Source organism: Mirounga angustirostris, unplaced genomic scaffold, assembly GCF_029215605.1.
Source record: "Mirounga angustirostris isolate CCGP_5_RB_7025 unplaced genomic scaffold, mMirAng1.0.hap1 SCAF_9, whole genome shotgun sequence".
Classification (NCBI taxonomy): domain Eukaryota; kingdom Metazoa; phylum Chordata; class Mammalia; order Carnivora; family Phocidae; genus Mirounga; species Mirounga angustirostris.
The window spans coordinates 80,555,848-80,575,209 of record NW_026991717.1 but is presented as its reverse complement, the minus strand read 5'-3'; the positions used below and the strand labels follow the sequence as shown (position 1 = coordinate 80,575,209).

The 19,362-nt window shown below is 36.7% G+C and overlaps 1 protein-coding gene across 5 annotated transcripts in view; it reads right to left on the bottom strand.

Moving 5' to 3' along the window:
* NUBPL (NUBP iron-sulfur cluster assembly factor, mitochondrial) overlaps nt 1-19,362 on the bottom strand; it is a 283,831-nt gene that overhangs the window by 119,074 nt on the left and 145,395 nt on the right. For 4 of the 5 annotated variants that reach the window (XM_064570929.1, XM_064570930.1, XM_064570928.1 and 1 more), the window contains exons 7-8: nt 15,725-15,818; nt 423-488 (exon numbers count right to left, since the gene is read on the bottom strand). In XM_064570929.1, coding sequence (XP_064426999.1) covers nt 423-488; nt 15,725-15,818 — 160 coding nt within the window. The remainder of the gene's footprint in view (nt 1-422; nt 489-15,724; nt 15,819-19,362) is intronic. The other variant, XM_064570932.1, reaches the window with a different exon arrangement.

Below are 19,362 nucleotides of genomic sequence, written 5' to 3'. Positions count from 1 at the left end.
GTGCTAAGCAATGTAATAGAAGTATGCCTCCTCGATACTCTGGAGTTAAAAAGGAGAAATAAGGGAAGATAACTAATTCATTCTAGGGATCAGAATGGCAAAGGTGACAATGGATGGGGTGAAAAGGCAGGAGATAAGGAGAAGCAATAAAGAAAAGGTTTCAGAAAGAAGCGATTCCTGAGCTGAGTCCTAAAAGTTTGTATTAAAGAAACTCACTAGTGTAGAATGCACTGTAGAGAATAGTTGAGTGGGGGTAAAACTAGAAGCTATGGTAGAAATTGAGAAACAGTGGTGGCCTAAATGAAGGCAGCACCAAAAGTAGGTGCTTTCCTAGGTTTCCACTATGACCCTGCAGACACCAGATGGTTCTATGACATAGTGCATAGAGAGAAAGTGCAGTGTAAACTTTTAAGTGGAAATACCAGAAGGCTGGTTATGATTTGCAGTTTGTGATTTCTTAAACTTTGCGGGTTCTTCTAGATGATAACCTGAAAAATAATTAACATAAACATATTCTACATGACCTGGATGACCATCATCTTTAACTAAATACACAATGACATGACATTTCAGAGCTCCAAACCATCAAAGTGGCACCAACTGGTAGTACTTCATCACAACTAATGAAAACAGAGGTAGGATCACAATAAATAATGGACTATACCAAATGAAGAACAAATGATACTACAAAGTATTATCTGAAGGGACATTTTGAAGAAGTCAAAATAAAGACAAGTGGCAGGGAAACCAAGTTGGCACAAAGCACATGGCAATACAGGCTTGCCAAACTCAAAAGAAGGTGTCCTATAGGAGTTAGCTACAAATTCCTCTTGCAATCAGTATTTTCATTTCAGCCAAAAAAACACTCCATCTTTCATATTAAATTAATGTCATTAATTTGAATTTTATTATTTTTTTAAAGTTTTGCTTTTTTTACTCTGTAATATTTTTTAGTTTTTAAAAAATTATTTAAGAGCTATAAGCTTAAGGAATTTATATTTACACCTAGTTAAGTAGTCTTATAATAAAAATAAGTCAATATGGGGTATGGGGCAGATTATTTTTCCTTCAGAAGGAGGGCCTATTCATTACTCAAGTTTGAGAAACACTAGCTTTGGAATTTCAACAGAATCAGAATTCAAATTTTTATTCCATAGCCAGCTTTTTGTGTCACTAGGGTAATAACTTAATCTCTCTGAGATTGGTGTTACTATGCCATTTTGTAGACGAGGAAACTAAATCTCAGAGAAATAATTAAATGAAACTAATGTACCTAAGATGCCTGACATGATGCCTAGACACAGGGTAAACATTCAGTAAAAGGTAGCTCATGTTGTTGTTGCTCATATTATCACCATTGTTATCTTTATTACTGTTATTAATAAAATGTCTTAGAAGTTGCTGGGAAGGTCATTTTTATATGTGCCATCAGGCAGCTCATCCTATTTTTCAAACTGTTCCATGGGTCACTACATCCTTCTATTTTTATTTGCTCTGCCCAAGGAACCAAACACTAGTAGACCATTCTCCTTCCTGTCTTTCAAAGATTGATGGAAATCATATCTCTGTAAAAATTATACTCAACTCTACTCCACAGATCCAATATACATCCACAATTTGCCACCTTCTAGGTTCTGTTATCAATCTATTTCACTGTTTTTTCATATCCAGGCATTTGGAAGGAATCTGATTCCAGTTCTGCCTCCATCTAGCTGTATGACTGATCTTTGGCAAGTAATTCAGAATCACTCTAGTCTCAGTTTCCTTAGCTATACAATTAATGCAAGGACTAGATAGTCTCCAAGGTCTCAGCTAGCTCTGATTACATGCTTTAGCACTGCCTCTGAACTGTAGTTTCCAAAACCACTCCTGTTCATCCTGACTGCTCAGTAAACCTATTTAAATGAATGTGAAATGCTACCCTACTCCAAGAATAATGGCCCCTCAATCTCAGAGCCACTCTCTTCACGTAAATAAAACCTCCTTGGCTATTTCCACCAAATTCTCTCTTAATTATATGCCAGTACACAGGGGGTTTTCTATTGCATTCGCCCTAAAAAGTACTTTTAGCTTTCACAGGATACACTCATTTTATTATTTTAAATAGCCTTTGTCTACTATTTGTATTACCACTATACAATACAATTCCATGGGCAGTTACGATTTTTCTCATTTTTTAATCAAGCAAAACTGATACAATGCCATGTACAAAATAGGCACTTAACAAATAATAGGTGATTTAAACAATTTTCCTGTATTTTCAAATCATCTATCCTGGACTACTGCTGCATGAACTCCCCTTAGTTGGTAACTCCTTGAACTAGGAGTTAAGAGCTATGGATTCTGGCTGTGTTTACTATGTCTTTGTAACTACATAACCTTGAATAGCTCACTTAATTTCAATACAACTCAATGAACTCTTCTGTAAAGTCCACCTAGTTCCATTGCTCCTATTTAACTTAAAGAGATGTTCCATTAAAAAAAAAAGAATGTAAAAGTGTTACAAAAATGTTTGGTGACATTATTTTGATAGCTATAAGATCCTAGAGAGAGGGACTGAAGTGCCTTGGTTTCTCTGTACTTAACCCTAACTAACACAGTATCACAAGTAAGCATCCACACCATCTGAGTTTCTTTGTAATCTAAATAACACCATTCATACATCAATTAATAACAACTTTTTGACAAGGACAATGATCATCTTCTATGTCCCATCAAATGCTTACCAAATGTAAACATTCCATTAGAACTACCAGCCACATTTATAAAAGATTTTTTGGGGGTGCCTGGGTGCCTCATTTGGTTAGGTGTTGGCTTCGACTCAGGTCATGATCCCAGGGTCCTGAGATCAAGTCCCACATTGGACTCCCTGCTCAGCAGGGAGCCTGCTTCTCCCTCTCCCTCTGCCCACCCCTCCTCATGCTCACATGTGGGTGTTCTCTTTCTCACTCTCAAATAAATAAATATTTTTTCATGTAAGAGCTCTTTTGCTGAAGTACATGTTCTTAAATAATTAAGTTCTTAATCACAATGTAATCAGTCTTTAGGACTATTCTCAGAAAAAAATTCTAGCCTTCTCTGAAGAACACAAAAACATAACTGGCCCACGCATAAATAACTACTTCTTTTGTTGTACCAAATTTTATTTTATTTTATTTTTAATATTTTATTTATTTGTCAGAGAGAGAGAGAACACAAGCAGGGGGAGTGGGAGAGGGAGAAGCAGGCTTCCCACCTAGCAGGGAGCCCAATGCAGGACTCGATCCCATGACCCTGAGATCATGACCTGAACCGAAGGCAGACGCTTAACTGACTGAGCCACCCAGGCATTCCTATTGTACCAAATTTTAATACATCATATAAGTAACCATTTCAAACAGCCCTACAATGACCTTTAGAATGTATAAATAAAGCAAACAAAAAACAAATAAAACCTCCATTAAAATTAATCATTATTAATCAATCTGTGCATCACAATCCAGATTTTTTAAGATTTTTATTTATTTATTTATTTGACAGGGAGAGACACAGCGAGAGAGGGAACACAAGCAGAGGGAGTGGGAGAAGGAGAAGCAGGCTTCCCGCTGAGCAGGGAGCCTGATGCGGGGCTCGATCCCAGGACCCCGGGACCATGACCTGAGCCGAAGGCAGATGCTTAACGACTGAGCCACCCAGGTGCCCCCACAATCTAGATTTTTAAATTTTAAAGAAATTATATCAATTTTTTTCTTGTTACTGTATCTCTTTTCTTAAAATATGGTCTCCAAATCTGCTGTTATATTTTATCTTTATGATTCTTGGTTGTCTACCTAATAAATTTTCATTTTTATCAGGGCATGAACCAATATGAACTAGCCCAAATTTTTCCCCTTTAATACCATCACTGATGATGTCACTTAAGTTTTCTCATGGAGGGTTAGTTCGGAAACTTGTGCTCCCTCTACTGACCATAGGAAATGTTAGTAGCAACAAAGAGAATGTTCAGTTTGCAATAAATGGAAGTATTTTCTGGGGGCAAAACATAGTATCATAAGACACCTATCTCAAGAATTCCAGGGAGAATTCTCTATCCGTTTTCTAGAGTAAATGTCTAAGTCCAAACAATTAAATAATATTTTTAAATGTTATTTTCCAAGTTGTAATCTTTTTTAAAGGTTTTTTATCAACTGCGATTTACTATAAAAGATTATGTAGCAGATTCTGGCAAATATGTAAACATCCTAAACAATAATAATTATTATTTTTTTAATATTTTATTTATTTATTTGACAGAGACAGCGAGAGAGGGAACACAAGCAGGGAGAGGGAGAAGCAGGCTTCCCACTGAGCAGGGAGCCCGATGCGGGCCTCGATCCCAGGACCTTGGGATCATGACCTGAGCCAAAGGCAGATGCTTAACCACTGAGCCACCCAAGCGCCCCTTAAACAATAATTATTTAGAGTATTGTTTTAATTGCTAACTCTCTTGACTGTTAAGAAGAAAATCTGTAACTGCATACCTGAATTGGGTCAGAGTTCAGAGTAGTTAAACATTTAAAACTGATTATTCCAGATGTTGGGCTGATCATAATTATACCAGTGTGGAACTATTCAACTATGCCATTTTAAGTCTCAGGGCATAAAGTATATCTAATTCCCATGTTTGATTGAGAACTTCAGTGTTGAAACCTAATATGTGCAACAAAAAGTGCTCATAATTATACCTAGATGAATAACTCCATACCTTACAACTCTTGAGTATATCAATATAAAGTTAACTAAGACTTAAAAGCACAAATTAACTGCTATTGTTTTGGGTTTTGTGTGTGTGTGTGTGTGTGTGTGTGTGTGTGTGTTAAAGTAGGCTCCATGCCCAGCACAGAGCCCACTGCGGAGTTTGAACTCGTGACCCTGAGATCAAGACCTGGGCTGAAATCAAGAGTTGGATGCTTAGCCAACTGAGCCAGCCAGGTGCCCCAAATTAACTGCTATTCTTAATGTTCACAGTACTCTAATATTTAGTGCTGCTGGTTCTCCCAGATTTAAAGATACTTGCAGTAAAATCATCATTCAACTTCTGCTAGCTCAACATAAATAATACCAAATATATCATTATTCATTAACTATAAAGTAGATTGGCTTTGGCATTTTTTAGCTCCTCCTGGCATTCTCCTCTGTAGCCCCCAAATTTCCCTAATTATAAAAATTATTTGCTGTATGATCAAAGAATGCCCACTAATATTAGTATGTGATTAAGTAAAACATGATTAAAAAGGTAAATCTATCTCAAATGTACCCACAGACTGTGTTTCAACAGGAAATACACATAATTCTTTCATGAGTCACAGTTTTGGACTCTATGCTCCATTCCAATAGAGAACTGACTATAGTCACCACGGGGATATGTTTTATTAATTTAAAGATCAATCATTATTTTGCTCACTTTAGAAATGAATTATGGCACAGAAAATTTGTAAATGGCTGCCAAAAAGAATTATAAAAACATAATAATTAGTGGAAACCACAATATTTCAAAATTACTGGTGAGAGAAAGTGTGTGCACTCAGGAGCTTTAATAAGAATTCAAGTTCGTCAAAGGAATCTAGATGTGTATCTGCTACTTAGGTACAAAGACTGGCTCTTCAATAATAGAGTTAACAGGTAATGGGCTTCCAATCACCTCACCTTAATGATGTTAATAAAGAATTCACCAGAGCTATCCAGACTGCTAGTCACTAAGGAACCACTTGGGACAAGTTAGACTGTCAGAGATTTTAAAGAGCTTGAGCTGGAAACAAACAGCTCATACTCTTCACTCACATTCTCTTGCTCTCTTATTCTCTTCCTCCCCTCACTTTTGATGTTTCCAGTAAGGTTAAGATAAAATCCTTGCCTCTTTCCAGTCTTGACTCCATCTTTAATGCTGATCAGTAAACACCTTGGGGAGCCTTACTTGTTCTATACCTATGTCTCTACAACTCAGAAAGAAAGCTGTTTTGCTCTTCTCTGAGAGTCTGTTCATGTTGTACTCTTAGATTTGATATTTTGCATCTCAAATTCTGTTAGATGCATGTAGAGCTCAGCCTGCCCATGCTCACAGTGAGCCACGACCAAAGGCCGTTTGTTTAATAATGAAACACATTCCTTTTATACATATTCTTTCTCTAATATAAACTCCAGAGAGGAGAATTACTACTCCCTGATTACCCTAACTTTATTTAACCAGGTATGTCTCAGGAAATAGAGACTGAGATTTAATATGGAAATGCTTTGCTCCATTTCCAAATACTATCATACTTGAGATGTGAAAATATTCTTCAGAGCTAAACTTCAGATTCTGATCAAATTTCTAAAATCTATGATCAAGTGCAAAAATTTTTAAATGATAGATTGTGGGACTTGTACTTTTTCCAAATACAAATGCTTAATGAATTTAAAAGTAGCTTTTAATATGAACCTGACTACCCACTGGCCATTATACTATTCATTGAACTTTAAGACATTAAGGAATTTTCACTGTCAGGTATATATCATGAAAGAAATGCCAGAAATTCTTAAACAATGAAACTGAATGAACTACCTCAGAAGCTTCCCAACCAAACACAAGCTAAATGATCAAGGAATTCAAATGTCAGATAGGTTGGTGGAGACAATATAAGAATCATTTGAAGAAAGTTTTAAAATCCTGGGTCTTTCCATGTCATAGTCCAGAACTTGTTAATTGTCAGGCTATTTCTTTGAACTGTTAACTGGTATGTTATAACTTCCACCTATAAAATATGTTAACGCAAGTACAAGAGCCCAAAAAGCTTATTTCTTTAAAATTTAGATTGGAAACACTGTTGTTCATTAACCAACGACATTATATTTAATTTTATAATTTGATTCCTAATATAACAAAGACTGAAGTTATCAGACTGAGTACCAGAAATCCCCTAAACAATAAAACCCTAGAATACAGTTTCTGTTCTTTAACACCTGGCTACAATTTGTATAACAAAAGGACAAATTTATTTTGAAAAGAATTTTTATAATTTGATAAATAAAACAATAATTCTCTCCTACATCATGCGATTCTTGACAAATACCCATTAATTATAACTCTGCCTAGTATTTGCATGGAAACACAGTACATATGGAAGAAGTCCAAAACTGACTGTCTCCTTCAAAGTTCCATTCTGTAAATTGAAAACATAAATGAAGATTTAATATCTCTGAATACTAGGAATAGCTATGACCTAAGTTTTCTACTTTTAAAGTGCCAGCATGTTTCTAGCTTTACAGTTTGAGGTCATTATAAACTGTAAAACTATAAGGGAAACAAAGCACTAAAATCCAAAATAGCCAAACGTTTTTCTTTGGGTTTAATGGTTTACCAAAGGATCAGTACTGGATCTTTAAAGAATTACTCTTTTAAATTTGAAAACAATTCTAAGAAGGGAAAGAAATAGCTATTCAAAAAAAAATTAAAGACTTCATTGAGGTTACCTAAGTGAAACCACTATGTTCCTTTTGCTTTGAGAGAGTAAATACCAGATAACAAGGAAACTTTTGCAAGTGATGGCCTAAGGTAATTCACTTATTCAACAACAGCAACAATAAGCTTCTAATCCTCTAAAACCCAATAGGTTTTCATATTATCAAAACTACCGTCCAAATTAGCAATCAGAGTGTTACCTGAAGAGAGATCATTGATTAGGCCAAACAAACTGCTGATGGAGGGAAAAACACTAGTGTAGACGTGTACAGCTTTTTCTCATGTATCTTTGATGAATGAATAGGAGGTCAGTTACTATAGCAATAGGCCCAATGCTTTTCACAAGCAATAAATGACTTCCATTTTAAACAATGACTGAAATAGTAAGGTGGCTTAATTTAAAATTCCTACCTCATCTCATTTAAATGAATGAGAGGCAAAAAGGCCTCTGGCTTTCCTTCTACCCATAGGGTCCAGACAGAAAGGGTCACAGACAAGAAGAAAGGGCATCATCTCATTTTTGTAACGTAATGCCAGTCTGCTCGTGCAACTACTCTTGAGCCCATGGATATTTAGCATATCATCTAGCTGACTACTGTGCCATACACAGTAACTCCCTCTCTAGGAGAAAGTAATCAAAGCAGGGCCCACACTAGGACTATTCACTTGTGCCCTTCCCTGAAAGAAAAAGAGAACAAAGAAGGGACCATGATGGCTCCCCTCTCAAGCGTTCAATCTTTGTCCCTTCTATTACAAAAACCGTTTCCAAAAGTTTCACTCCCACATCGATTTTTACTTAATAAAGGGCAACTTTTTTCCCTAACTCTATCCTATCAAAATAAATTCTTCTATCCATTACTCCCCACTACACAAAATGTACTTACGTCACTGCTTATCTACAAATAAATGTTCTGTTCATGAACTTGATGACAGTAAAACTGGGCCTTGTGATGGTACGGATTTCCACTACTTTGACTGCACTACTGGTATCTGTATTACCCACAAATCTTTGCTTTGTCTCTCATCTACTGCAAGCCACTAATCCACCATTATAAGGAGGACCAGAAGAAAAAGAGAAGCTGCTCTAGTTATTTTCCACTTGCTGCACTTGACTGCCTTCCCCCCGCCCACCAGGCTCTGCCTCATTCTCCACCCCTCTCTGCCCTGCTCAGTGCCTGGGTAGCTGACCTCTGTGGACTGTACCACCTGAGTTTTCTTACCCTCTGGCTTCCAATGGGGATCTGCCAGCAGGAGGTACCTGCAGGATATGAGACCCGGAGAGGAAAAAGAGGCTGCAGTATTATCACGTACCTCATACACCACTCATTCCCTGCCTTGCAGCAGTTCTGGCCTTGGCTAAGTTCCTCTGTGGCCGCAGCTCCCAACAGGCAGACCCTCTTCCATGGCTCTGGCAGTCGCCAGGTCCTACTGACACAGTTCATTCCCAGGCCCCGTTAAGCAGAAGGGACAGTAATAACTTCCTACTGTCACTAGTCTCTCGGTACTTCGCCCGCTCTTGCTGGTTTCCTTAATGCTGCCCACACCTCTATTACCATTCCCTTCATTAACTTCATTCTGTTAATTCCTTTTAAGGTATGTCATCTGTTTCCTGCCAGGACCCTGACTGATACAGAATCTGAATACAAATAACTTACTAAAACTCTCCAGTCTCTTGAAAAAGAAAACATGCTTCACATATTCCATGTGAAGTATCAACTCTTCACTCAATTCCAAGACTTAAAATCAAATTCAGATAGTCTTTATATAGTCATGTAGAGAACCTCAGCTAAAGCAAAGGAGGAAAGAAAAAATTTAGGTAACATCTATTAGAATTCAAATACCACCACAGTGCCTATATTTTCAAAATATCCGAGGTACTTATAATGTTCCTCAAAGAGATATTAATCCTCTTCTATTATGGAAGAGCAGATAAGTGTTCGAAAATCCCAAGGGCTCATCAGTATGTCTTAAACAACCCAGAAGTCAACCCTGGAATCTACCCAACTCAGTATATGGCAACAAGTAATTTAAAAGCTTAACAAACAACAAGCAAAAACCCAGCACACTGAATCACTTGGGGAAAAAAGGGGAGGGAGTAAAAAAATAAAACCAGCAGTGACAACTCTGCCTTTGTCCCTTGACAAGCTCAACAAGAGAAACCCAAAGACTATAATTGGTTATTTCCCATCCTTTATCCTGTTTCTTTTCCATCTAGCAATTACTACAACTAGTAGGTATTTGTAGCATATAATGATTCAATAGCCCATGTATGCTCAAATTTAAATCATTAGTCACTAATACTGCTGTCAACATATTTATTACTGTTGTTGGTACACAACACTTTTAACACAAAGGACAATTTTTTTTTTCTTTAAAGTTTCTTCTTATAATGAGCTTGTCATCCATTCAAAGGAACAAAATAAAAAAAAAAAAGGAACACATATAAAGAGTTGCTAATTTGCATTCAGTAAAAGGAACTTTTTGCTTATACAGGTCTGCCTCCGTAAGTTTTCCAAAAGGATATCCCTTTCCAAATATAAAACATTTCATTTCATTCTCAACAGGGCTTGGAGATATGCAAAGTTGATACAAAGGCTCTTTCTAATTGACAACATCTCACCACCACCCCCACCAAAAAACTCAAAGTAGTTTCTAAAAAAATGTAATACATTTAGATGGAACTTTTACACTATCTTATCTGATCCTTATAGATCTGTGGGGTAGGCAGGTATTCCACAGGTAAGGATAAATAGTCAGAGAGGCAGTTAGCACCTTGCTAAGCATCCCTGCAAGTAAATGAGAGAATTTATTACTGTCTTACAATGGAGCAATGCTAGTGATTCTCCCTACTAATTTGGTACAGAACCTGTATGTAACCAAATAGCAAGTATCCACATGCACATTATTTCCCAGACACCAAAACAAAATTAATATTAAAAGGTATCATCTAGCCACAAGGACATTATATATAGGACAGGAAAAAGGACAGCATAAATAAATCCCTAAAATGAAAGTATTTTTCTCTCAAAGAGTGAAATAAAATGCCTGTTTTTAATAAATGCTTTTTTAAACTTGTACAGAAAAACCACCTGGGTAAAAGCAGTTGGGGTGGAGGAGATCACAAGACTGAGCTAGCAGGATGGTAAGAAAGATAAGGAGGCACAAATCTGTTTATATAAAAGGTGATAACTAGTCAACTAGCTTTGTTATTTATTCAATCAATATTAATTCAGAAGCCACTGTCCAAAGTACTCTAAGAAATACTATGATGAATAGGAAAAAGTTCTGCATTCAAGTAGCTTACATCCCAGTTGAGAAGATAATACAGGCACACAGATAAAACACTCATTCACTGATTCAACATTTCCTGAGTGGTTACAGGAAGGCACGGAGTTTGGCACTGTGAGAAATACAAGGATGAATTAAACAAATCCTTAGCCCTCCAGGGAGTAACAGTCTGAAGAAAATAGTTTTGCAGGCTATAAATGGAGAATATTAGAAGTGCTATAGGACTGGTCTAAATGAAATGCTACGTGAATTCCAAAGACGAAGAAATTATTCCCAAGTAGGGATTTGAGGAAGATGACAGGGAGTACACATTTGAAATAAAGGGTATGCAGGATTTGGGTACCCACTGATTAGAGAAGAAAGATAGTCTAAGTGAGGGTCAAATGTATATAAAGACAGAAACTTTGGGAAGTAAAGAGAGAATAGAGGGGACAGTGAGTACCTAAGGGTTTTGAGAGGGGACTCCCAGGTTATGTGAAGGAGTTTAGGAGGAAGGAGAGGGAAGTCAAATCGCAGGGGGGGCTCAAATGGGAATCTAAAAAGCTTATATGGTTTATGGAATATGGAACATAAGAAAAGGTAGAACACAGAGTATCTTAAAAGAGTTCTAAAGTCAATGATAAGAGGAAAGGAAAATTGGGTTCATAATTAGAGAAGAGATAATTCATTTAGGCCTAGAAAGAATGATATGGATCTGATAGGCTCTTCCAGATAATATAAATTGATGAAAGCCATGATTCAAACCAGTTCAGCCGCTCCTTGGTTGGTACCCTTCCTGGGAGATAGCTCAAACCTCAGGAACTAAGCCTTTAACACACACGCACGCATAAACACACACACACAATCACATGTATCTCCCTCCTACCCTACACACATCATTTTGGTAGGATATTTTTATTGCTGGATTTTTTTTCTAAGTATAAAATTAACAGATGTTCAGTGCCGAAAATCTAGTCTTTTGATTGCTGTTAATTTTAATATTGACATAATGACCCACAGTATGAATGTACTAACACTGATAGTTGCAATTCTATACTGAGAGCCAGTGTTCCTAGAAACTTGCCAACTGTGCAAGACCAGTATGATCAGCCCAAAGATGATATTGGTCTTTCCAAGAATCATTTGGGGCTCTACTCCTAAAGGTCAAAGGAGACTGCTTCTAGACTATCTCCAGACCTTCCCTGGAATATATGAGTTAAAGAAGCCCAAAGCAATCTCTCAGGAATCAAAACAGAAACAAAACTGAACATAGTAAACATTAATACAGACTGTTGGTTGGATACTTATCATATATGGGTGTACAGGTTTAGGCATATTCATGAACAAATTTATTTTTATCGGGAGTAATTGGGCTAATTTCAACCTAATGGATTTGAATGGACTAGAACTAAACTCAGAAAATCAGTGAGTCAAATGTTGTTGGGCTTTATATTAGAACAGCTTTATGTACAGGTTGAGAGCATGAGCTTTAAACACAATCAGAACTGATATGAGGGCGCCTGGGTGGCTCAGTTGGTTAAGCGACTGCCTTCGGCTCAGGTCGTGATCCTGGAGTCCCGGGATCGAGTCCCGCATCGGGCTTCCTGCTCGGCGGGGAGTCTGCTTCTCCCTCTGACCCTCTCCCCTCTCATGCTCTCTCTATCTCATTGTCTCTCTCAAATAAATAAATAAAATCTTTAAAAAAAAAAAAAAAAGAACTGATATGAGCCTCAGCTATGAACTACTGTAACTGTGTGACCTTGGGAAAGTTGCTTAACTCTTCAAAGATCTAAGAAAATAAGGATAATACCTGTGATAATTAAATATAAAAATTAATATATGAAAGACTGTCCTTAAATGGTAGTTTATTAATAATGGGCAATTATCATGGTACCAACTTATACAGAAATCTGTCCTTAAAAAATTAGTGCTTTCCATTTACTTTTTAAAATGATAAATATATACATGCTCATTAAAGAAAATTTAGAAAATACTAATAAATAATAATTTTACTTCCATAGTCCAGAAATCACTAAGTTTATGAATTTTCAAAAGCATCTTTAGTACCTGGCCCTATTTCTTTTTTAATGCATCACTTTTTTTTTTTTAATGGGAAGTAAAATATATGTTACGTTTCTATAATAGAATTATGAACACCTGAAGTTTCATTTTCTGATTTCTTCCCCTTAGGCTGAGAAAAAGCAAAGCAAACAAGGTATGGTGCTATCCTGAATGCTCTACAACGTATCATATTTAATCTTTTTTTTTTTTTAGAAACCAAGACAGAGCACACGGGGGTGGGGCAGAGGGAGAGAGGAGAGAGAATCTGTGATCATGACCTGAGCTGCAATCAAGAGTCAGACACTTAATAGACTGAACCACCCAGGCACCCCTCATATTTACTCTTTAAAGCTCATCTCCATCAATGTTTTATAATTCCCCTCAAATCCATGATCTCTTTGTCCTGTGAGAGCCCTGATATCATGGGGCTCTCATATCGCACTTTTCACACTGAATTGTACTTCTTTTCTTAGCAGCCGCTTGCCCCCCCCACCCCCACCCGCCCTTCCCCTTGTTCTATCTTCTAGAGCTGGGGCTTCTAACCTAAGAACTGTGGACTTCCTGAAATGACACATTAAAATAGTATTTCTGTAGATACAAATACATCTTCCTGGGGAGAACCCATATATTAATCAATCTTTAAAAAGTTCTATCACAGAACTCTGGTCTAGGGAAAATACCTGTGACTTAATTACCCCTGGATCTTCTATAGTGCTTAGCATCTATCTTTATATGGATAAATATTTGTTGATCTAAAATTTTATTATTGAAGCACAAAGTCAATATTGAATATACAAAATTTATCTATCCTTTAAAATATATTTTCCTCATATATTTTTCTCATTCCTCATTTCCTCATCTTAACATAAAAAAAATACTGTTTCTGAAAGAATGGTGGTTATCAGGATTTAGGGAGAAGAGGAAATGAAGAGTTATTGTTTAACAGATACAGAGTTTCAGTTTGGGAAGATGAGAAAGTTCTGGAGTTGGATGGTGGTGACGGTTGCACAACAATATGAATGTACTCAATACTACTGAACTGTTACGTTTTACCACTACTACAACAAAAAAAATACTGCTTTTTATAATCATATGATATTAATGACTATTTATTACAGGGCAGACTCTTCATCAAAAGAAAGGAATAAAGAAATATTACTGGTTAAATTTTAGCATATAAGAAAGAAGCAAATCTTAACCTCAATCTACACATTGTTGGTTTTAGAGTATAAGCACAAATAAAAATAGGGTGATATAATCATAAATCCTACCCAAATAGAGGGACTGCTATCTGAGTAAACAAAGGTAAATTGCTTGGGGCTATTAGTTTATCTGTGTGAAGTAAATTTAACTTTTTCTTTTCTTTTTTTTTTTAAAGATTTTATTCATTTATTTAATTGACAGAGAGAGAGAGATAGCGAGAGAGGGAACACAAGCAGGGAGGCTGATGCTGAGCTCAATCCCAGGACCCTGAGATCATGACCTGAGCCGAAGGCAGACGCTTAACTGACTAAGCCACCCAGGCGCCCCTAAATTTAACTTTTTCAACGTACCAAGTCACAATTCAGGGAACAGATGATAATTTAGCCCAATTCTATCAATATATTATACACATAAATAATGTAAGCATTTTAGAAGTCTGCAACAGGCATTTCAAGGTGCCAGGAGCACATTTTATTCAATAAACTTTTAGTGAGTATTCTTAGGATTCAGAGATACACAAGTCTGAAAACTACTTAAAAAAAACAAAAGCAGACTATCTAGTACACTGATTACAAAAAAGATGTATTCAACTACTTTCCTATGTCATTTCAATTTACTCCCATCTCATACTTTCTAGCTTGCTTCACCAAAGAAAAAGTCTCAAACTCAAATAAGGTAACAAATATATTTAAATATCTAAAATATTCATGTTACTGCCCTTTGGGGCAGCCTCAAAAAAAATTCATTTTCATGATGCTATATTGATATTTCCAATCAATGTGTATAACTTATCAAAAATCTAGATTTTAAACCTTTTGATGATTAAATGTCAGTAATATTTAGTTTTTTATTACCAATAGATAACTGATTTGTAATGACATTTTAAAATTCCATTATTGGGGCACCTGGGTGGCTCAGTCGTTAAGCGTCTGCCTTCGGCTGGGGTCATGATCCCAGGGTCCTGGGATCGAGCCCCAAATTGGGCTCCCTGCTCTGCAGGGAGCCTGCTTCTCCCTCTCCCACTCCCCCTGCTTGTGTTCCCTCTCTCACTGCCTCTCTCTCTGTCAAATAAATAAATAAAATCTTTTTTAAAAAAATTCCATTATTTTCCCAAAGTCCTTATATATAAGAGAGATTTACAATTATTTCTCCACTGGAATTTAGGAAAACCCTTGGAAACAGATTCAACACAAAAGCTAACTACTGATATTTATATTCTGTATCACAGAAAAGATATCTACTACCATAATAAAGTATTGGGTAGTTGATGTAAGCTCATATGTTTATTGCCCTCTTAAGGTTAACATTAAATAATCAGCTGAATATAAAATTTTCCCATACTCATATTTACCAAAAAGCCAAATTTTCCTAATATTTACTTATATTCAGTATTTACTGAATAAATATTTACTGAGTGCCTGCCATGTAGCGGGCACTATGCTGTTACTGCAGGTGACTGTGAACCAAACAGCCATGTTCTACCTAAACAATAAAGTGTTATTGTTTTTCTAGAACACAGATTTATATCACCACTTTTTCAAAATGTCTTTATGTTTTTGTAAACACACTCAGTCTGGTAATATTTTGAAAATTTTAATTTATGAATCTGATCTCTAAAAATTCATAAACAACTGTTTTGAAGACATAAAAATGTTTGCCTGTCATAGAGTTTGTTTTTCTATATGGCAATAGCAAAACAACAAAGACAGCACAAACCACTTTAAAGTTTAAGATTACCTGAAATGGGAATATTCTGTGAGACTGATAACTGCACATCTCCAGTTCCTGGTGGCATGTCAACAACTAAATAGTCGAGTTGGCCCCAATCTACCTACAAACCAAGATGACACAAATAACATCATTGTATAACAATTACAGTGAATAGTGATATAAATAAAAATAAATATATTAATAACAAAATCTAAAATAATAGCTTTCACTTAAGCCGTTACTGTCAGGGACTGTGCTGAAGACTAAGGATAAGTGAATAAATAAGAGACACTTTCTGGCTCCAGCAGACCTTCTTTGAATGAAAAGGTTAAATTTCTGAATGACCACTCCTCTCTTGCCCCAACCCCCAACACACACACACACACACACACACACACACACACACATGCTAAAGGTGAACCCATTCCACAGTGGGCTTCTATTCAGAACAATATTTTCATTGGGACTAGCCTAGGAAGGCCTTAGCTTTGTGTCCTTGGGTTTTTTTGGTACAGCATTTCCTATGGCAGATCCTAATATAATTTTTAAAAGTTTATTACTTTTCTTCATAAAACACACCAATAATGATAACCAAAGCTTATTAAGAAAAATTTAGAAACATAACTAGACTTTCAATACTATTAACATTTTGATTATTTTGATTATTTCTTTCCAGGCATCTCAGTATCTATACTTAGAAAATTCAGTTATATTACCAAGTTCTTAAGGCGCAGCCTTAAGGCTCAGGCTCAATTTAGATAGGTCTTAAGGGTTCCTCAGACTCTTTTCTCCTTAGATGACTCCTCCAACTGAGACTGTGTACCCTATGTTCTTCTCATTTGCCTAAGGTGGAAGCTTGGAATCATATTTAACTCTTCCCTTTCCCTCACTAGCCCCAATCACTTATTCGGCCTTCTAAAAATCTCTCAAGTGTATCTACTTCTCTCTTTGCCCATTGCCAAGAACTCAATGGAGACCACAACCATCTATCACTAAAGCCTCCCAACCAGTCTCTCTGCTTTGACACTGCCCATCTAGTCTATTCCTAACACCACTGAAAAATGGTCCATCTAAAATGCAAGTCTGATAGTGCCACTTTTTTGTTTAAAATTCTTCTATTACTTTTAGGATAAAGTCTGAGCTTAAGCTCCGGAACACTCTGCCTGATCTTCTTCACCTGCTAATTCATCCTTATTTTTCAGATCCCAGCTTGAAATTCACTTCCCTTAACTTCCATTAGATTAGATATGGTGTTCCTACTAGAAACTTCTCCTAATCATTCATTCATTCATTCCCCCATAGAATGTTTCAGTAGCTACTACATATTAGGCATTAGCTAGGTACTGACAAGTAAATGGTACCATGGTCCCTAGCCGCACAGAATTTATAATATAGAAGGAGACAGATATTAAGCACATAATGAAATAACCTCTGCAAAGGAAAGAGGTTAGTAAATGTAAGCAAGTGAAAGAAGATCAACAAAGCTAGAGAGCAATAATTCATTCATCTATTAACACATATATTTAACTCATATTTATTGAGAATTGATTAGGTACCAGGCACTGTTCCAGGTGATGGGGATAGAGCAGTGGACAAGACAAAGTCCCAGCCATTCCACAGCCACTGTGGAAGGAGTGAGGGAGTCAGGCAGACAAACAGATAGAAAGACAAATCAGAGGGTATAAAGTGCTATGAAGAAAACAAGTATCCTTTACTATACAAAATTACTTGGCTCCTAATTCAGATATACAGATCAAATAGCAAGAGATATTTTAAAAATCTCTTTAATTTCTGAATTTGAGAGCAAGTAGTAAGAGTTCAGACAGCAAAGGATTTATCAAAAAATTTCTTTTTTTTTAAGATTTCGTTATTTATTTGAGAGAGAGTGAGAGCACGAGCAGGGGGAGGGGCAGAGGGACAAGCAGAATCCCTGCTGAGCAGGGAACCCGACAACACGGGGCTCCATCCCAGGACCTGAGCTGAGGGCAGATACTTAACTGACTGAGCCACCCAAGTGCCCCAAGAATTTCTTTTAATCTCTTTGATTCCCAAAATCAAATGGTAAAGATATGCTTGTACAGTAGGGAAAAAGAACAGAATGGTGGAAGGTACTACTTTAAACTGAGTGAAGTCAGAAAATAACTGAAGCAGTAGACTGAAGGAAACAAAGCTTTCCGGGCAGAAGCAACTGTAAGTGCAAAAAAGTTCTAACCAGTGGGGATCTGCTTGGCAAATTCGAGGAATAGCTAGGAAGTCAGTACAGCATTTCTAAAACAGCACCCCCAACCCCAAACATCAATCTCTCTCCTCTGACTTTTTCTTCAAAACATTTATCAGTACCTGACATTATATATTTACTTGTCTTTTAGGAATTTTATGATATTTCTCAAACACAAGCATTTGATACTGATTGAATGACACATTTTAAAACAATGATGAAATGATGAACATAAAACAGTTCATTTTCAATTTAGGGTTCCTTGGTTTGAAAAAGAGTTACCCCAAACCTACCCAGGGCCATCATCTATGAAACTATCTACAAAAAAGATTTAAGGATACTTTTCATTTTATATCCTCTGCACTGAAACTCTTAGCACTGGCAGACTGACAAGTCTCTTTGTTTCACAGAACATCAAACGATTGGTGCCAACAATTTATCATTGTTGTTCCCTGGCATTTAATCACATTTATCACAGTGGCTCCAATTTCTTATTTCTTTAAAGAGAACTACTATTAGAGTTCCGAGGAACTAAAAATACTTCACTGTTAAGACAATTTCAAATGTCTCTTAAATTGCATTTAAACTAAAAAATGATTCTGGCCCAGCATCTTGATCACACACAGTAGGCGATCCACAAAGGCGTGCCAACTTGAACTAAAGTAAGTATGTGAATTCCAGTCTTAGAGCAGTCACTAATACTAACACTGCAATATACTGGCTGCCAGCAAGTTCCAGTTCTCTTGTAAAAGGGTCAGCAAAGCATTGATGTTAGAGTCATTTGGGTATTCTCTAGATTCTACTTAGTTTGTTTATTCTTCTAAGTTGTGTGTTACTAAATGCAGGTAAATAGGTACTAGCAAAACACCCAGGTACCTCATTTAGTAAAAACCAGTGGCAGATCCCACTGGGATTTTGTGTGGCCTGAAGATATACAGTTTGTGTGATCCTTTCTAAGAATAAGAACACAAAATTATGAAGGCACGATTTGGTACAAAAGTAAATATTTATTTAGAATGTGACAAGAAATCACCCTAAAATGCTGAAGCTGTAGAGATTCAAGTTCCTTTCTCTGAGATCTCTTGAGTAACATAAATGCTTACATAGAAATGCTTCCTCTCTCCACCTGGAACATTCTACAACTCCCAGAATCCCAAAGGAAACCAAGTGAGCATGGAACCTGGAATTTAAACTTCATTAGCCTCATGGTAACCTCACCTCTGGTAAAACCCTCTCAGGCTCCAGACTAAAAGGATCCCATCAGGACAGAGTAAATCAGTCTAGAAGTAGAGTTACCAAGGTAGTTCAGAGATGCCCTATGGATAAAGAGGCAGCATTACAGCCAAATTCAGCAATGTGGTTAGGGAGTCAAACATGTGCATCAAACCTGAAGTGGGAAGCGCCTCTGTGGCTCAGTTGGTTAGGCTTCCGACACTTGGTTTTGGCT